The 19,902-nt window shown below is 42.1% G+C and overlaps 1 protein-coding gene across 1 annotated transcript in view; it reads left to right on the top strand.

Moving 5' to 3' along the window:
- The window catches only part of DET1 (DET1 partner of COP1 E3 ubiquitin ligase), a 21,506-nt gene extending 2,055 nt beyond the window's left edge, over positions 1-19,451 (top strand). The window contains exons 2-6 of the mRNA XM_044918034.1: positions 4,198-4,304; positions 4,440-5,290; positions 8,055-8,242; positions 15,625-15,816; positions 18,796-19,451. Of these exons, the coding sequence (XP_044773969.1) occupies positions 4,208-4,304; positions 4,440-5,290; positions 8,055-8,242; positions 15,625-15,816; positions 18,796-18,985 (1,518 nt within the window). The 5' untranslated portion in view covers positions 4,198-4,207 and the 3' untranslated portion in view covers positions 18,986-19,451. The remainder of the gene's footprint in view (positions 1-4,197; positions 4,305-4,439; positions 5,291-8,054; positions 8,243-15,624; positions 15,817-18,795) is intronic.
- The last annotated feature ends 451 nt before the right edge of the window (positions 19,452-19,902 follow it).

The raw sequence follows: 19,902 nt of genomic DNA, 5'->3' as shown, positions 1-19,902 counted from the left end.
GTGTGTGTGTGTGTGTGTGTGTGTGTGTGTGTGTGTGTGTGTGTGTAGGGAGAGGGAGAGAGAGCATGCATGCTGAAGGAGGTGTTAGGAATTCAGTGAGGATTTTCTGTACAATTTGGAGCTGAAGCTAACAGGTCCTCAGCTCCGCTTACCCTACACCCTCACACCTTTCACCCCAGTTACTGGTGTCTTTCCCTTAAGAAGACAAATCAGAGAATTTAAGATGGGTCTATACAAAGTGTACATCAATTTTCTTAGAATTAAGCATCTGTTTTGCTTAATATGATCAGTGGCTCTTTCTAAGTTGAACCACTGTAGTATACTTGATCCCACTCAGCAATTTGTCTGCTAGATGGTATTTCATGCCTAGTCCTCCCATTCCTGGGCCTTATCTGCCTTTGTCTTCCCATTCTGGTCACCCTCTCTGACTCTAGCCCCCATCTTAGGTTGGCAGGGTTGCCCTGGGCAGGGATTGAGTGAAGCAGTTTTGTATGTTATTTGGTATCTTGAAATGCTTAAATCTTAATAGTGTGTTTTTTTAGGCTGTATCAGAATAGCCACAGCAACAATGTCACTGTTACAAGGAGTAGCTGTGTGAAATTCAGTATATTTGTTGTTCAGATATGGAGGATATTGCTCACTTTATCAAGCCAAGGTCCTCTGAGAAAACTTATGAGAGAGATTGCTTTTAACAGTGGCGGGAAGAGCTGTGCTTCTTCCAAGCATCTATTTTCTATCTTATTGGCTGTGCAGATTCTGTAACTGTTTTTTCCTTTTTCTTTGTCTGCTGAGAAAAATCAGGGCCAAATTAGAAGCTTGGCAGTTCTGCAGGTCCACATGGTATGCGTTTCTCTGTACATCTGGCTTCATCTTACTGTCCTACCTTAGTGTTCTCTTCACGATGATTGTTTTCTAATTAAAAAAAAAATTTGAGGGGCGCCTGGGTGGCTCAATCGTTTAGCATCTGCCTTCGGCTCGGGTCATGATCCCAGGGTCCTGGGATCGAGCCCCGCATCGGGCTCCCTGCTCGGCGGGAGGCCTGCTTCTCCCTCTCCCACTCCCCCTGCTTGTGTTCCCTCTCTCGTTGTGTCTCTCTGTCAAATAAATAAAATCTTTAAAAAAAAATTTTTTTTTGAGTAAGACAAATAATACTTTAAAAGTATATGTAATCTTTAAAGAATGACAGTACAGTGAATGCTGATTCAAGAAAAAATGCAACCTCAGAGCTGCCAGTGTGTCCCAATCCCCATCCCATTTCTTACTTCTCACAGGTAACCACTGTTCTGAATTTTACGTTTATAAATTCCTTTGCTTTCTGTAATTGTATACCATATATATTGATAGCCTTAAACTAGAAATTGTTTGGAGCTTATATAAAGAGAATCACATAAAAATATTCTGCTGCTTGCTTTCTTCAGTCATTGTTGTGTTCTGAGATTCATTTAGGTTGTTATATATAATTGTAGTGCATTGATTCATTGCTTCATAAGATTCCACTGCATGAGTATGCTTGGAAGAATTGATCTAGTCTTCTGTTCATGGGCATTTGGAGTGTGGTCAGTTTTGCTGTTGCTGACAATCTGCTGCAGACATTCATGTGCAGACATTTCTCTAGATCAGGGTTTTTCATCCTTAGCACAATTGACATCTTGGTCTAAATGTGGAAGGCTGTCCTGTTTACTGTAGGATGTTTGGCAACACTCCTGGCTTCTATTTGCTGGACACTCATAACATCCCTCCTTCCCAAGTTAGGACAACCAAACTGTCTCCAGATGTTACAAAATTGCCCTAGTTAGGAACCAGTGCTCAAGATCAGCCGTTGGCAAACTTTTTCTGCAAGGGGCAAGACAGTAATTATTTCAGATTTGTGGGCCACGTGGTCTTTGGTCTCAACTAATCATCTGTGCCTTTGTAGGACAAAAGCAGCCATAGGTAACGTGTAAATGAATGGGAATGGCTGTGTTCCAATAAAAATTTATTTACAAAAAACAAGCAGACAGACAAGATTTGGCCTGAGGTCAGGCAGTAAGCACTCTCTTGCTGTAGTCTAGATCAGTAGGAAATATATTTTATATCCTCACCCAGTGCATAGGATTCATACATGCAATTGAAACAAGTTTCGTGAAATAGTATTTGCCCTTACTATGTGTGATACAATGTGGTATTTTTTATTTTATTCCACTTTTTAAAATGTCAGCTGTATCCACTAAATTGATTTCAAGGCCTCATTAATGAGTTGTGACTAGCAGTTTGATAAATTTAGTTTGGTCAGTCATAGAGGTATGCACATCTTTAACTTGACTAGATAGCATCTATACTTACATAAAGCATTTCAGATTCCTTTTAGAAGGAAACAATATATACAAATACCACATTGTGTGTTATGTTTTTATTTCTAAAATGTAGATTGGATCAGTTACTCCCTTGCTTAAAATGTATAATAGCTGGTGTGGCATGGAGGGGCCTGTAAAGTGTTTTCCAGCCTGGCTCCAGTCTACTTTTCTGGGTTTCTCTCTTATCACTCACTCTGTGCTTCCTGGGCTCTAACCACTTGGGATTACTCTGTTTCCCAAAGGTATCATGCCACACTCCTTCCAAGTGTATTTTTTAGGCTTCCTTCTTTCTGAAATGTTCCTCTTTTACTTTGCCTAGTGAATTCTTGATCCTGCAAGGCCCATGTTGGAATGTTGCTCCATTCATTCATTTAACATGTTTATGAGCACTTACTGTGCTTCAGGTACTGCTCTAGGTGATGGGATTCACCTAGAATTGGGCAGGGTCCCTGGGGTCGGTGTGTGGTGACAGATACTACAAAGTAAACAAGATAATTTCAAAATGTGACGAGGGCTGAAGAAAATAAAATAGGGTAGAATGAGGGTTGATATGGATGGGAAGGTAGGGAAAAATCTGAAGAGTTGCTTTTTTAGCTGAGATTTGACTCTTTACCCAGAAGAGCAATTCAAAAACGTTCTGCTTCCTTTTGGTCTCCACAGTTTCTCAAGAAATCCACAGACATTTGAATTGTTCCCCCCCAGGTAATATATCATCTACCTGGTTGCTTATAAGATTTCTACTTTGTGTTTTAGTTTTTAAGTTTGACTGTAATGTGTCTGGGCATGGATTTCTTTGGGTTTATCACATTTGGGGTTCTCTGAACTTCCTGAATCTTGAGTTAACATCTGTGAGGGTTTGTTTCTGGATTTTCTATTCTATTCCATTGTTATATTTGTTTTTATGCCAGTACCACACTTTTTTTTTTTTTTAAATTACTTTCGCTTTGTAATATGTTTTTTTTTTTTTTTTTAAAGATTTTATTTATTTATTTGACAGAGACAGAGACAGCGAGAGCAGGAACACAAGCAGGGGGAGTGGGAGAGGGAGAAGCAGGCTTCCCGCTGAGCCGGGAGCCCGATGTGGGACTCGATCCCAGGACCCTGGGATCATGACCCGAGCCGAAGGCAGTCGCTTAACCAACTGAGCCACCCAGGTGCCCTGTAATATGTTTTGAAATCAGGAAGTCTGAGTCTTCCAACTTTGTTCTTTTACAAAATTGTTTTGGCTGTTTGGGGTTCCTTGAAATTACATGTGCGTTTCAGGATGAATTTTTCTGTTTTTTCAAAAAACACCATTGGGGTTTTGTTAGGGATTGCATTGAGTTTATAGATTGCTTTGGGTAGTATGGACTTTTTTTTTTTAAAGATTTTATTTATTTGAGAGAGAGATCACAGAGGGAGAGGGAGAAGCAGACTCACTGCTGACTGATCAGAGAGCATGATGCGGGACTTGACCCCAGGACCCCGAGATCATGACCTGAGCCAAAGGCGGCCACTTAACTGACTGAGCCACCCAGGGTAGTATGGACATCCTAACAGCCAGTAAATACATTTCTTTAATGAACGTGCACTAAATGTTACTCTTGCACTGAACAAATTTGATGTAATTCTATGTTTATTCTGTTGGATATTCCCAACAGCTAAGAGTGCTTCCTAGTGAATTAGGTCCTTCCCTCAAACCTGTTTTTAGAATCAGATATGTCAGGACCATTTTCTGACTATAATCTAGGAAGGAGAAATGCTGATCACTGTCACCCTGCGAGTTCTTAGGTCCGGGGTATAAGGAGGAAAATCTCTTTGACTTGTGTATATTTATGTTTTGGTCAATTTTGTTTTGCTTTCTTGACTTCACTTTTCCACGCAGAGATGTGATAATGGATCATCATGTTTCCACCATCAAACCTCGAAGAATCCAGAACCAAAATGTCATTCACCGCTTGGAACAGCGACGAATCAGCTCAGGCAAGGCAGGTACCCACTGGCATCAGGTCCGAGTATTCCACCAGAATGTCTTCCCCAACTTCACAGTCGTCAATGTTGAAAAGCCTCCTTGTTTCTTGCGTAAATTCTCGCCTGATGGGCGCTACTTTATTGCTTTCTCTTCAGACCAGACCTCTCTTGAAATCTATGAATACCAGGGCTGCCAGGCAGCTGAGGACTTACTGCAGGGCTATGAGGGGGAGATCCTGTCCAATGGCAATGACCAGCGGTCAGTCAACATCCGCGGCCGGCTCTTTGAACGCTTTTTTGTCCTGCTGCATATTACCAACGTAGCTGCCAACGGGGAGCACCTGAACCGGGAGTGTAGCCTCTTCACCGACGACTGCCGGTGTGTCATCGTGGGCTCAGCTGCCTACCTCCCGGATGAGCCGCACCCTCCTTTTTACGAGGTGTATCGGAACAGTGAATCTGTGACCCCCAACCCACGGTCCCCTCTGGAGGACTATTCCCTTCACATCATTGACCTTCACACTGGCCGCTTATGTGATACCCGCACCTTCAAGTGTGATAAAGTGGTCCTGTCGCACAACCAAGGGCTGTACTTGTACAAAAACATCCTGGCCATCTTGTCGGTGCAGCAGCAGACGATCCACGTCTTCCAGGTGACCCCTGAAGGCACTTTCATTGATGTGAGGACCATCGGCCGCTTCTGCTATGAGGATGACCTCCTCACCGTGTCAGCCGTTTGCCCGGAGGTGCAGCGGGACAGTCAGACGGGCATGGCCAACCCTTTCAGAGACCCCTTCATCAACTCCCTGAAACACCGACTGCTCGTGTACTTGTGGCGCCGGGCAGAGCAGGATGGTAGTGCGATGGCCAAGAGGCGCTTCTTCCAGTATTTTGACCAGCTGCGGCAGCTGCGCATGTGGAAAATGCAGCTTCTGGACGAAAACCATCTGTTTATCAAGTACACCAGTGAGGACGTGGTAACCCTGCGAGTCACAGATCCATCACAGGTATGAAGTGCTCTCCTCCCATCCCCTTGGTAAAATGGGAAAGTTTCTCTTTGCCTATAGCCAGCCTCTCAGAATTCGCGTTTTCCATGCTCTTGAATTTTTGTTATCTTGGGCCTCAAACTTAAAATAGCTCTATTTTTCTCGGCCACATGTACTTATTTGGACAAATGGAAGCTAAAACTCAAGTCATTGATATGTGAGGTGGTCAGCTCGGTGATTATTACCCTAATTCTTCTGCAGAGCATTTTCAGTTCCCTTGAGAAAGAAGCCCAAGTGCTACAGGGTCAAAGTTTGGACTACTGGTGGATAATCCTGCCTTGACTTTGTGAGACTGTGCTTGTTGGTCTGACTGCTTTAGATCTAGGAGTGAGAATGAGCCCACCATACCGAAAAATTTTTCTAAAAATTTGGCCTTTCCTGCTTAAGTGGTTAATGTCAGTATACTTCTTCATAAAATCCTTAGGAGGTAACTAATAGGTAAGTTAATCTGGCAGTTAAGTTTTATGACTTTACCCTGACCTTGCCCATGTGCTGGACCATAGGCTGTAGAGCAGCGAAAAGATTAAAAGGAAGCCGAAACTTCTGATCCCCCAAGTGAATCATCAGGACTGTAGGTCCTAGGGTATTTCAGTTTGGATGAAAGATCTTGGAGGGGAGAGAGCTGTTTCTCAAATGGGAATCAAGTGGTGTTAAGGGCACAGAAACCTTCCAAGACTCTTGGGTTGAAACACCGTGTTGTAATTCAGGCTATTTTGGGGCATTTCTCCTTGAGAAGCTCTCCACTTTAGTGTTGGTTGAGAAAGAGACCTACCTTTCTGTACTTTTGCTCCCTATTCTCCTGTTTACAGAATGTCTCCTTAGATAACAAGTTTGGGGATTCAGAATAGAGAGCAAACCAGTCAGCCACAAAGAGGGCTGAGCCTCGTATCTTCCACTGACTTGCAGTTGGTTCTGTCATAGGAGACTGTGGAGGACACTATTTCCTAAGACCTTACCAGCCATCCATGGTAAAATGCTTTCCAGTATTTTTCTTTTGAATCATAGCTTGCATATTCTAAAAAAAGGTGGGTGGTGGGGAGTAATATGGTTGGAGATTAGTTTTTCTGGATTCTTTTCTTCCCTATTAATGATGAAGTTGCCCATTGAACCATCACAAATGAGCGTCTGGTCCATCTTATGTATCATGGGAGATTGGTAGTGACACCCTTGACTTTTGTCCCCTTCTGTATTTCCCAGTCTGCCCTGGAGGGAAGGCTAGTAAGGTATGTGTAATTTTATATTCACATATTTATGATGGATCTTGGTGGAGCCCTGAGAGGGTTAAAGTGTTGTCCAGGTCTATAGAAAGGACATGAGTCAATCTTTTATTTAGGTTTGAGCTATAATTACCTTTGTCATTTGGAGGGAATAAGTTGTCTCTGATAGCCGCATTTGAGATTATCCTTCTTCCCTTTGCTAAAACATGACCCACTTATTTCTGGTAGCTCTAATAAATTTTGGCTAGACTCAGTACTAGTGCTCAGTGTTTTGCTTACAGAGCTTGTAACTTTAAACCCAATTTGCCCTAGTTATCCTCCTACCCCCTTCCCCAGTTTAATTTGATAGGTTCCAATAAGGTTAATGAGAAAAAGTGCATCTACACACAAAGCCCTGCTAATATTATGGGTATTATTCTCAGGTTACTCTCCAGCCTCTTTAATTTACAGCCATATTTAATTTCCAGGTGACTGCAGAAGTCATGTAATGAAAGCTCTGGGAATGACTAATGACTAGTAAAACAGGTGGGCCATGTGGCTCCAGGAATTGATGATGGAGACTTAAACTCCATCGTAGGAGGGGGAGTACTAATCTTAACGTTCTGAAAACTTCTGGAGTCCTGTTGAAAGCTTGCAGATTGATTCACATTGCCACATTCATTGGGACAAAACCCAGGGGTTCCTGGAGCTTCCCTGTTAGGCAGAGCAGAGCAGTGATGGTTTAGAGGGCTAGTCACCCAGGGGCCCATTCAGGGAAGGTAGTAACTCTGCCACCTATGGCATTTGAATGCTTTTCAGGTTCTCCCTTTGATCTTAATTGCTACAAATCTCAAGTGTATCTTCCAAATGCTCCTGGCTGAAAGAACATTTATGAAGAAAGAAAGGAAAATGCCTCCCTGATTTTTCATTTGTTCAGCAGCAGTTCCCTGCTTGGTTACAACTTGCCTGGGCAGTTTTAGGACACAGTGTACTTCAGGTGTCTCTCTGCATGTTAGAAATCTTAAGAGGGAAAATAAATGTCCCTAAATTGAACTTTCAACTGTACATATACAAGAGAAAATAATTTGCCAACAGGCAGCCACAGGCGACCAATCACTTTCTCAGCAGGGGAAAATTAAATCTGGCATTTTAAAAAAGTGCTTTTTATTTCAGGCTGGGTTGAGGAGCAAGTAGGAAATAAATACTAGGAAGGAAAAATGTTGAATTTGCAGAGTCAGAAATGAAAGATTGGAACCCTTTCTACACATATACGCAGGCCAGCTCAGTAATTCTAGCAGCACAGATATGGTGGTAAATCCAGCAGTACTGGCCATGACTGATGGCCCTTGAATGATAAAGTGCACCGAGGCTTCCTCCTCTCCCAGAACCACCTGGAGCCATGTTTTTATGCTAGTGTGGGAGCAGAAGTGTTTGCTTGTTTCACTTGTTTGAATTCTCAACCAAGTGGTAAGTTTCCAAGGCATGGCAGTATACCTAGCTGTCTCATAGCTCTCTCTGTTCTTCTGCAGGCATCTTTCTTTGTGGTATACAATATGGTGACAACAGAGGTGATTGCCGTGTTTGAGAATACATCAGATGAGCTTCTAGAACTCTTTGAGAACTTCTGTGACCTCTTCCGTAACGCTACCCTACACAGTGAAGTCCAGTTTCCCTGCTCAGCTTCCAGCAACAATTTTGCAAGGCAGATCCAGCGCCGGTAAGCTCTTCCACTGGGCTTAACAGACTTAATTTTTCTTTAGACAATCCATATCCTCCAAAAAACCCTTTCTGTATTCTCTCTGCCCACCTCGCTTTGGTTTGGTCTGCCTGTTGTAACCCCTTGGGTCATCCTGAACCTCTTTCTGTCTCTCAGCACCTGTGGAATTACTTGTGCATTATCTGTGATTCGTCCTAGAGGAAGGAGAGCTCTAAGAGCTGTAGAAGGATAGAGACCGTGTCTTTATTATTTATTGCTGTATGTTCATGATGTCCTATCAAGCATTTAAGTATTTTTTGAGTGAATGACTAAGGAAATAATTTTAGAACTTTTGGCTAAACATGATGTGTTGAACACATGTGTTTGTTTCTGCTCCACCCCCAAACCCCACTAAAATGACAATAAAGGAGTAAGAGGTGTAAATATAACAAGAGCAAAGAGAATGGGAGAGGAGAGACATTGGAGACAGGAGATGATTGGCGACAGAAGAGAGCTCTGAATCGGTTGGGAGCTGAGAAGCTAACTGATCATCGGCAACCAACTTGGCACACTTCAGAGAACAAAAACTTAAGACTGCAGAGCTTAGTCATCAAGAAACAAGTTGCCTTGCTCTGGAGAACTCTGGAAAGAGCTGGAGAATTGGAGGCCCTAGGTACCTCTGAAGATACCTAAGATGTAGTCTTAAACAGGAGGATTGGGTGAAGGTCTGGAAAGGACTAATCAGGCCCTCTAGCCCCCTTCTCTAAGCTACTCTGCCAAGTGACTGTCTTTTCCTCACTTCCGCAGAAGGCTGGAGGTTTAGTCTCTGGAGAAACTGAACCATGTAGGCTCTGGTTTCACGTTCATGAGGAACAGCTGAGGTAGGGATGAGATTTGTCATGCTAAAAACCTGAATTAAGTGAAAACCAACAAACAAAGTAAGATTCCTGTCCCCTTTATCAGATTTGGCAGCCAGGCTTATGCTCCTCCCGGAGGAGGTTAGAGATTTTTCCTTAGGGAAATTGACCAACCCAAAGAAGAGACCTTCAGATGTTCATACTTGGAGTCCCTCCACAAACACCTGGGTCACTCTAAATTAATACCCCCCATCAGCCAGGTCTTCCTATGAACCAGAGTTTCAGATGTAATTATCTGAGTATATTATTGTGAAACGAATGGTTACTTTGGGCCGTTGGCCCAAGCTGAATCCTGACTCTAGTCAGTCAGTGCCTTATTGGACGCCACAAACTAAATTGCTCCGCCAACTCTAGCCAGTTAGGGAAAATACCTGCTTTAGATTTCAAGATAGGTCAGACCAGAGTGAACAGATGACTCAGAATGAGCATCACTGCCACTGGAAAAAATGAACTGCAGATACATTAATGTAGTGGCATCATCTTTATATAAAAGCATAGTACTCAGAAATAGATGGATATTGGTTTTCAGACAAGTTACTTGCCTTTTCCTTTTTCTCTGGTTCACATAAATTTTCTGCCTTATAAGCATTTCTGTTCGGTATAGAAGGATTTTTGGAGGCAGAACATGGATCAGAACTTGCTTTTTTCATTTTGGAATGAGTTTTCTTCTTTTTATTATTTTTTTTAAAGATTTATTTATTTTGAGAGTAGGGGGAGGGGCAAAGGGAGAGGGAGAGAGAGACTCTTAAGCAGACTTTGCACTGAGTGCAGAGCCCAGTGAGGGGCTGGATCCCACAACCCTGAGATCAGGACCTGAGCCGAAACCAAGAGTTGGACACCTAACCAACTGTGCCACCCAGGTGCCCCTGAATTTTCTTCTTCTTCTTTTTTTTTTTTTGTAAGATTTTATTTATTTGTCAGAGAGCACAAGCAGGGGGAGCGGCAGGCAGAGGGAGAAGCAGGCTCCCCACCGAGCAAGGAGCCCGACATGAGACTCGATCCCAGGACCCTGAGATCATGACCTGAGCTGAAGGCAGATGCTTAACTGACTGAGCCACCCAGGCGCCCCTGAATTTTCTTCTTTTAAGATAGCTTTAAAATCAGGCAGATCATTATCAACTAGTTACAAAGCTGGGTACAGCTGGCTGAGACAAAATATCAAGTCACTAGAAGTAAACTCCCATGAGGGCAGAGATTCTAGTCTGTTATATTCACTGCTGTACCCATAGCACCTAGGCCAGTGTCTTTCATGTGGGAGCAGCTCATTATGTGTTTGTTAAATGAGTAAAATCACCCAGTAATTAGAAGAAGCTGTTTTTTGAGAGTTATTTCAGAATGCATCTGGAATTACGTGAAATTGTAGGAACTCAGGAGGAGAAGATAAAGGTTGAGAAGAAAGGTGGAGTTCCAGCTTTGTGATCATCAGAATTTTGTATCATACCACCAGAAGATTTTGATCAACTGTAGATATCCTCATACATTAATTTTTACGTTGATCTTAAAATTTTTTTTGCTGTTAAATTTGAATAATTGCAGAAAATGCAATTTTCAGTGTATATTTAATACTGATTTTTTTAAAAAAATATTTTATTTATTCATTTGAGAGAGAGAAAGCACATGAGAGGGGGGAGGGTCAGAGGGAGAAGCAGACTCCCCGCCGAGCAGGGAGCCCGATGCGGGACTCGATCCCGGGACTCCAGGATCATGACCTGAGCCGAAGGCAGTCCCTTAACCAACTGAGCCACCCAGGCGCCCCCTTTAATACTGATTTTTAAAAATAAAATTATTACAAGCCTTTTTCCCCCAGCTTTATTGAGAAATAATTGGCATATAACATTGTATACGTTTATGGTGTATAACCCAACATTTTTATTTTTTATTATTTATTTATTTATTTATTAAAGATATTATTTATTTATTTTTAAAGATTTTATTTATTTGACAGAGAGAGACACAGCGAGAGAGGGAACACAAGCAGGAGGAGTGGGAGAGTGAGAAGCAGGCTTCCCACCGAGCAGGGAACCTGATGTGGAGCTCCATCCCAGGACCCTGGGATCATGACCTGAGCCGAAGGCAGACGCTTAACGACTGAGCCACCCAAACGCCCCAGATTTTACTTATTTATTTGACAGAGAGAGAGAGAGAGAGCAAGCACAAGCAGGAGGAGTGGGAGGCAGAGGGAGATGGAGAAGCATACTCCCTGCTGAGTAAGGAGCCTGATTTGGGGCTCAATCCCAGGACCCTGGGATCATGACCTGAACCGAAGGCAGACGCTTAACCAACTGAGCCACCCAGGCGCCCCAACTCAACACTTTAAAACATAACCCTGGGGAATCTAGATGCCATAGGAATTTGGTATTCAGTATTTGATATAAAAAGGAGAGAGCTTCCTGCTCAGCACCACTCTCCCTGCTTGTGTTCTCTCTCTTGATGTCTCTCTCTCTCTGTCAAATAAGTAAACAAACAAAAAATAAAGGAGAGAGCAGATTGTGCCAATACTATTTGAAATTTTACATTGTTTCTTCTTATGTTTGAATTCGTATATCTATTTTATCCCCCCCCACAGAACTGTATCGTAATGTAACATTTCATTAACCATCTTGTCATGCTTTTCATGCTTTGCTGCATTGAAAATACAATGTGTATATAAATTGGAATTATTTTTTATTTCTTGTGAGCATATGGCTCTAAAATGCGCAATTTTACAGTCTCCAGTAATCTTTTAGTAAAAATAAGTGAAAGTGATCCATTATAGGTTAGACTAAATGTTCAAGAAAAAAAAGAAGGGGAACACCAAGGATCATGAGTTACTTAAGGAAAATCTTTATTTTGAAAGAGACCAAAAGAAAACAAACAGTAGAAAGAATAAAGGAACAACATTGCAATCACTGAAATAATTTAAGCTATAAAAAAAAACATTCCTAGAAGAGAAATTTAAACTTTGTTAGGTATAGTTGAGGAATTTTCCAAGAAAATAGAATAAACAGATAAAAGTAGGAAAATGGGAGAGAAAAGATGAAAAGAAATCGGAGAATTTGCCCAGGATGTCCAATATCTGGTTATTTCCACAGGGTGCAGTAGAGAAAATGACGGGGAGGAAATAATGTGAATAATTTTCTGGTCGTGAAGAACATAAATTTCAAGATTGGCAGGACCTTTCAGTGGTGTGCTAGCACTGACTCCTACTGGCTCATGAGAGCCAGTTTATTAAGCTTTCAGGGATTTTTGCAAGCTATTGCTAAATGCGGTCATTATTAAAAATGAATTATTTCGGGGGCGCCTGGGTGGTTCAGTTGGTTAAGTGTGTGCCTTCGGCTCAGGTCATCATCCTAGAGTCCTGAGATTGAGCCCCACGTTGGGCTCCCAGCTCAGTGGGGACTCTGCTTCTCCCTCTCCCTCTACTCTTCCCCTGCTCGTGTTCTGTCTTTCTCTCTCTCTCAAATAATTAAAATCTTTTAAAAAAGATCATGTCCTTAATTAAAAAAATTATTTTGTAGTTACTTTACTGTTGTTTATGCTTTTGAGTGTATTTGTATCTATTTTATCTGTATGGTGAAAATACTATCTAGTTAAGCACTACTGCTCATCTTTCAATAGCCCCACATTCAGCGATGTCACATCGGTACCTTGAAATTGGCCATAGCAGTAGGATGTACAGCACAGAAAGTGGCAAGTGCTGCAAATCATGGCTTTTGCCCCCAGATAAATAATTATTAAATCTTTATTAGCTCCATCAACTACCTAATGAAAAAAAGACCCATACTGAAGCATATCATCATGAAATTTTGGAACATTGAGGGGGCACCTGGGTGGCTCAGTGGATTGGGTGTTCAACTCTTGATTTTGGCTCAGGTCATGGTCTCAGGGTCATGGGATCAAGCCCCATGTTGGGCGCCATCTGGAACCTCTTTAGGATTCTCTTTCTCCCCACTGTTCCAAAACTTCATTTTTAAAAGATTTATTTATTTTAGAGATAGAGAGATAGACCGTGGGGGGAGAGGGGCAAAGAGAGGGAGAAAGAGAAAATTGTAAAAACTTGTAAAGAACATACATTTCACATGTTAAAAAATAAGCCATCAGATAGCTTGAAGCCAATAAAATCATGCCTTCAGGATTCTGTGAAAAAAATGATTTCCAGTCTAGAATTTTATATCCAATAGGGTGGAACAAAGACCTTTTCAGACATGAAAGTTCTCAAAAAATTACCTCTCCTATACCTTTTCTAAGGAAGCCTCTGGAAAATAAACCACAAAAGCATGGTACAGGAAATAGTCTGAAACTATGTAGTTGGGGGGAAGCTGATGGTTTAGGAAAAGGTGGGGAGGAATTGATTAAGTGTAGGAGAGGTTGTGGGACCTAGTACTGGAGGTGCTGGAAGGATAATCTCTATGAATTTAGGAGTGCCCATGAATTGGAGAGAGGCATAACTGGGCAGAGTGACAGTGAGCCAGGAGTTAAACGCCAGAGGACGTCCCAGGGATAACTGCTTCATGTTTTTGTCAGTGAGGAGCACGGAGAGTGGAGCTGGTAGTGCCTCTGGGGAAGATGAACTGCTTCAACCTAGAGATTGTTGTGGAGGCTGTGACTTATGATCATCATGCAGCCGTGGGCCAGCCCCCATCATTTGAAGCCAGTGAGCTAGGCAAGGCAGAGCGTGGATTATGAGAGGTAGTACTAGATCTTGGCTGAAAAGGAGCTGAAAACCAGAGAGCCCACAGTCTTTGATTCCAGCTCATCCAAAGGGAAAGAAAGAAGTTCTCTTTGGCCCAAGATTTAATTTTATGATTTACACTGAGGCTGTGAAAATTACTGTCAAGAGGAGTAATAGAAAAGCAGTACTGAGAGCTAGGCTTGCTTTGGGGGAAACTGAGAACTGTTGATTTCCGTCCAATATCACAGGTTAATGGTGAAGACAAAAATCAGAACCCATCTCATCAAGCTTTCTAGTCTCCACAAAGTTGGGAACGTTCAAGTTTTTAAATTTTTTTTTTTTTAAGATTTTATTTATTTGCGAGAGAGAGAATGAGAGACAGAGAGCATGAGAGGGAGGAGGGTCAGAGGGAGAGGCAGACTCCCTGCTGAGCAGGGAGCCTGATGTGGGACTCGATCCCGGGACTCCAGGATCATGACCTGAGCCGAAGGCAGTCGCTTAACCAGCTGAGCCACCCAGGCGCCCCAAGTTTTTAAATTTATTTCATTAGTTTTCATTCCATTAATTTCAGGGATGAAATGTTATATTTTCTCCCTGGATTAAAAATACTATTTTCCCCTTGAATTTTAAACCATACGATATGCTTTGATATAGAGATTTTTAAAAATATATTACTGATATTTGACATTCTTTCTAAGAAGCTATGGGAAAGTGAAAAGATTAAAATCAAATGTGATTACACAAACACAATTATCATTTTGATATATTTCTTTGTCTTTTTTTAGGCCTGAATTTTTTTTTTTTAAAGATTTTATTTATTTGACAGCGAGCCAGAGAGCACAAACTGGGGGAGTGGCAGAGGCAGAGGGAGAGGGAGAAGCAGGTTCCCTGCTGAGCAGGGAGCCCGATGCAAGGCTCTATCCTAGGACCCTGGGATCATCCCCTGAGCTGAAGGCAGACGCTTAACCAACTGAGCCACCCAGGCACCCCTTTTTCTTTGTTTTTTAATCATACTGTGTAGACAGAATGTAGCCTGTTTCTTTTACTTACCATTATGATAAACATTTTCTCTGTAACTGTGTAATCTTTGAAAATTACAGTTTTCCAGTAGGTTTTTAATTTTCCATATATTTATCATTATCATAAACAGTGCTGTATTGAATGTGCACAGAGATTTTTCTGCATGTGGGATTGCTTCCTTCGGGTAAATTTCTAGAAGAGTAGAAATACTTGGTCAAAGGGTATTAAATTTAGTATTCATGACAGTTGTGAGAAAAAATTGCTCTCTTGTTATTATTACTAAAAGTAAGTGAGATACGTGACTCTGTGTCCATGTTCTTGGTCTTTAGATACCGATGTTTCTGTGCGAGTACAGGCAGCTAGCTCCAAGACTTGAAACGAGGGATAAGGAATTTATCGAAAGTTTTGATGAAAGTTGGCTTATAACTGATCCCAAGAAGAGTCAGAGAGAGGCTGCTCTTCTCCACGGGATTCTCTGCGCTCTGTAACTCCTTTCTAATGCTGAGGCTGTTATTTGGGGGAAGTAGATTTGAGTATCAGAAGTGTTGTCATAGAATAGTTACACTCATTTTAAGCTTGTTTGGAGAGTCTTTGTTAACTTTTCTAAAGTAATTTAATGTTCCCACTTCAAATTCTGTTTTCTGAGAATATTTGTAGGCAGGCAGATTTGGGATGTGTGAGAGTTCTGATTTCCTTCACTATCTAGATTTCTATTTACAGAATGAGTTGTTTTTAGACATGTTTTATCAATTTAAAATCCAAGGCAGCTTTGCGTGCCTGCTAACGCAGCCTTCCTCACTGGTGCTTTCTTTTAGGTTTAAAGACACTATTGTAAATGCCAAGTACGGAGGGCACACAGAGGCAGTGCGCCGGCTCCTGGGCCAGCTCCCCATCAGTGCCCAGTCTTACAGCGGTAGCCCCTACCTTGATTTGTCTCTCTTCAGCTACGATGACAAGTGGGTGTCTGTCATGGAGCGACCCAAGACTTGTGGAGATCACCCTATCAGGTACACCATCACTGCTTCAGCTGCTAACTGCCTAAGGGCTAAAGATGGCCCGCTTTCTCTCTCTCTGTCTCCTTGGACCTCATTCCACTGTGACTGTGCCCACTTGTACTCATGGGTTGAATTGGAAGGACAGGCTGTTTCTATAATGTGGTGAGTGTTTTTGATCATGTAGGCACTCGTCTCATAAATTAAGGAGTTCTGCTCTTTGCTTCTCGTCAAAACATCCAATTCAGATAAGTGTTGTTCCTTTTTAAAGGTATCCAGGGTAGGAAAGCACACATCATTTCGTAGTAGTGTTTATAGTTGAGACTTTCTAATTTTATTTCACTCAAATGATTTTATCCCCTCATGTTATTTAGTAGAAAAGATAGCAGAGATAATTTGGGGGAACAGGCAGGTTTTGGAGAAACTCCTGCTTCCTCACTTGAGAAATTTTGGAGTGTAGACTACTGTGTTATTGCTAGAACCTTGAAAACTAAGTAGTCCTTCCCTCACAAATGCCCACTCCACAGACCCCCCCTTCTCTCCGTTTTGGGAGCTTGTGTTGTTCTGTGTGCTGTGTTAGGTCCTAGGGAGAGGACCTGGTACCACCACCACCCATGGGGTGATTTCAGGGGAGGTGTGGTCCTGGAACCCTTAGCTGGGGAGTGGAAGGCCTTTTTCACATGGGAACAGTGGTGGGTAGTGTTTCATGATCCAGCTTCATTGTGTATTAAATAGGCTTGTGTAACACATTCTAAACAATTAATCACCGCTCATGGTATTTCCTTTGGGAAATTGCAGCCATGTTCCAAAAACCAGTTAATTTTTTTTTAATTATAGAATTTATTTATAAATTATAAATATAAATTTAATTTATTTTTTTTAACATATAAAACGTGGAAGAGTATAATGAACCTGCACGTACCCATCACCCAGTTTTAACAGTTATCAACTCATGGTCAATGTTGTCATCTCTTTCCATCCACTCCCCACCCCCCAACTGCCACCCTTGATTATTCTGAAGCAAATCTCAGATTTTATAACATTTTACTTATAGATATTTCGGCATGAATTTCTAAAAAATAAGGACTTAGAAAAATATAACCTCCATACCATTATTCTATCTTAAGAAAATTATCAAAACTTTATGACGACCACCAAGTACCTAGTTTTCACATTTTACTGTTGTCTTGTAAATATCCTTTTTATGGTTCCATTTGTTCCCATCAGGATCATACATTGCATTTGGTCGCTACTCCCTTAAGTCCATTTTACCCTATAGGTTCTGCTTCCCTCTTATTTTCCTGGCAGTGAAATTGTCTTGTAGTGTTGCCCACATTCTGGAGTCTGCTCACTGTATCCCTGGAGGAGTATTTACGATTTCTCTCATCCTCGCACATTTCCTGTGAACTGGTAGTTAGATTTAGAAGCTCAAACAATCCACTTTACCTTACAAGCCCTTTGTGTGTTGGGGACTGTGTGGGTAAGGTGACTGTGGTTTTCACACATAAAAGCATATCACGGGCCTCGTTTGATATTGTCAAGGTAGCATGAGATACATTCCTCTCCTTTCTAACCTGCCTTTCTAGTTTGAAAAGAGAGTAACCTAAGTAACAAATTTGGGAATGCCTATTGCCGCTGACTAAAGGGGTTTTTCACTTATTTTTAATTTAAAATGAGAAATGTGCGGATACTAAAGGCATTGGAAGAGGAAATGCCATGACTTGAACACCTGTATTGTATGTTCCATTCTAGTCTTTGTCAGTACGCATGTTCACATGGACATTGTTGTAATCCTGGTTAGCGTCGTTCTTTGTAGCCTGCTTTTGTGTGTGTGTTGTTACATAGTCCTCAGAGTTACAGTCCTAATGACAGCATATTATTCCCTCAGTTAGATGTACTGCAGTTGACTGAACTAGTCCCCTGTCACTGAGCCTTTATTCTCCTGCATTTTTACATGGGAGCTGTGCTGGAGTTGCCGTCTTTATCCATATCACTCTGTCCTCCATTTAAATTAAATTCTGAGGATATAAATTCATGGAACTGGGATTATTGAGCCAGAGGCTATGAATATCTTTATATCTGCCATATGTTTGCTTTCCAAAAGGGAAGTTATAGACCTCTGTAATTCAGAGCTCTTCATTTTCTAGGACTTCTCTTAATTCAGCCTCAACCCCTGAACATCTCTAGTTCCTGATACCCAAGGACGCTTATTTTGCGTATGGGAAAATGTCTTTAAGTATGGGGATGAATGGAAGTATTAGATGAAAAATGAAGAACTACTTAGTATTTTGTTTTTGTGTGTGAAAAAGAAGGACCTTCCGAAAGAATCTATTCTTAAAAATGAAAAACTCAAATATGGGCCAAGATCTGCGCTGTCCAGGATAGTAACCACTCACCCCATGTGGTTGTTAAGCGCTTAAAATGTGACCAGTCTATATTGAGACGTGCTCACGTGTCACACATCAGATTTCAAAGGCTTAATACAAAAAACGAATGTGAAATACCTCATTAATGTTTTTTTTTTTAACCTGGATTATAGGTTGAAACAGTAATAATTTAGATACCAGTATTGGGTTAAATAAAATATATTACTAAAATTAATTTCACCTTTCTCTTTTTACCTTTTTTAATGTGGCTACCTGGAAATTTAAAAGTATACACGTGGCTTGCATTTCATTTCTAGCCTGGCCTAGACAGTCTCGGGGCAGCTTTTCTGGAAAAGGGTAGGCTGTAGTTAAGGCCATGACTAAGGGTCATCTTGGGAAAGAGAAATGACCCAGTGATTCAGGACAGCGCAGCAAAATTCATAATGCCCCTGTGCATAAAATGAGCTGCTCAGACGAAGGCGGTTTTGCATTTCTGGTAACCTGGGGCTGATGTAAGAGGAGATACTGTAAGATTAAATAACGAGTTGCTGCATTCCCGTGCTGTGCAGATTCCCAGATGGTGGTGAATATCTATACCATCTTCTCTTTCTCTCCTTGTTCTGTTCAGGTTCTATGCCCGGGACTCTGGTCTGCTCAAGTTTGAGATCCAGGCAGGCTTACTGGGCCGCCCCATCAACCACACAGTGCGACGCCTTGTTGCCTTCACCTTTCACCCGTTTGAGCCTTTTGCTATTTCGGTGCAGAGGACTAATGCTGAGTATGTTGTCAACTTCCATATGCGACACTGCTGCACGTAGGTGCCTCACCAAAGCCCAATTATCTGGTCTTCCAAGACCTTGCCCCCCGCTTATCTCGGTGGACTCTGAAACAAGAGCTCCTGGCTGCCAGCTTTGTTGGTTCCAGACTGTGGTGCCTCACATGGGGAGAGCCAGAGAGAAGAGCGAGGGGTGGCTCAGCCTAATGGAATTGTTATTGTCCCCAACTACTGATTGATTGAAAGTCCTCTGGTCTTTTCCCTGTGGGAATGTCCAGCATTAATTAAGTCCATTTAATTTTTGTCTTATTTTGCATTTTGTTGCTATGAAGATGAGAGCATTACCCCGTTCCCCCTTGGCGTCCGTTCTTTGGCATTATGGTATATGCAGTCTGAAGCAGGGATGTCTTGTTGACTCACAGGAACTGTGCACATCCTTCCATGTGGCCGACAACAGGGCTGTCTTTATATTAAAAAAAAGAATAATAAAGCCTTGGTATTTTCTTACTTAGATATATCCCGTTTGATGATTGCCTTATGTCCTGATCTCACCGAATGCTTTTCACCTCTGTGGGTTCCGGGACGGACCGTGAAAGGGGCTGGAGGCCGTGGCTCCCGCAGCCACCCTGGGGAGAACTTAGTGGTGTGTGCCAGTGTGGAAGAGCCTTCTCGGCCAGGACTGTTTCCTTCCCCGGGGTTTTCTCCTGGTAATTGTTACAGCTGGAGGAACTGGGCATAATTGCACATTGTCATGAGGAAGCATGCTCCCATCTGTACCGTCTGTGTCATGCGGGTGGAGGAGTGAGCAGTTCTCTTTGGCCACAGCACGTACAGACGCTGTGTAGCACGTACCGCGACTGGGGAGAGAGCTGGCAGGCTCCTGGCATCGCCGAAGACGTCAGACCGGTTGTTCCTGGACGACCGAGCCATCACAGCTCCTGCAGACACCTGCTGGGCTCC

This window comes from Neomonachus schauinslandi, chromosome 9 (genome assembly GCF_002201575.2).
Source record: "Neomonachus schauinslandi chromosome 9, ASM220157v2, whole genome shotgun sequence".
NCBI lineage: Eukaryota > Metazoa > Chordata > Mammalia > Carnivora > Phocidae > Neomonachus > Neomonachus schauinslandi.
This window is presented reverse-complemented; position numbering and strand designations above follow the sequence as displayed.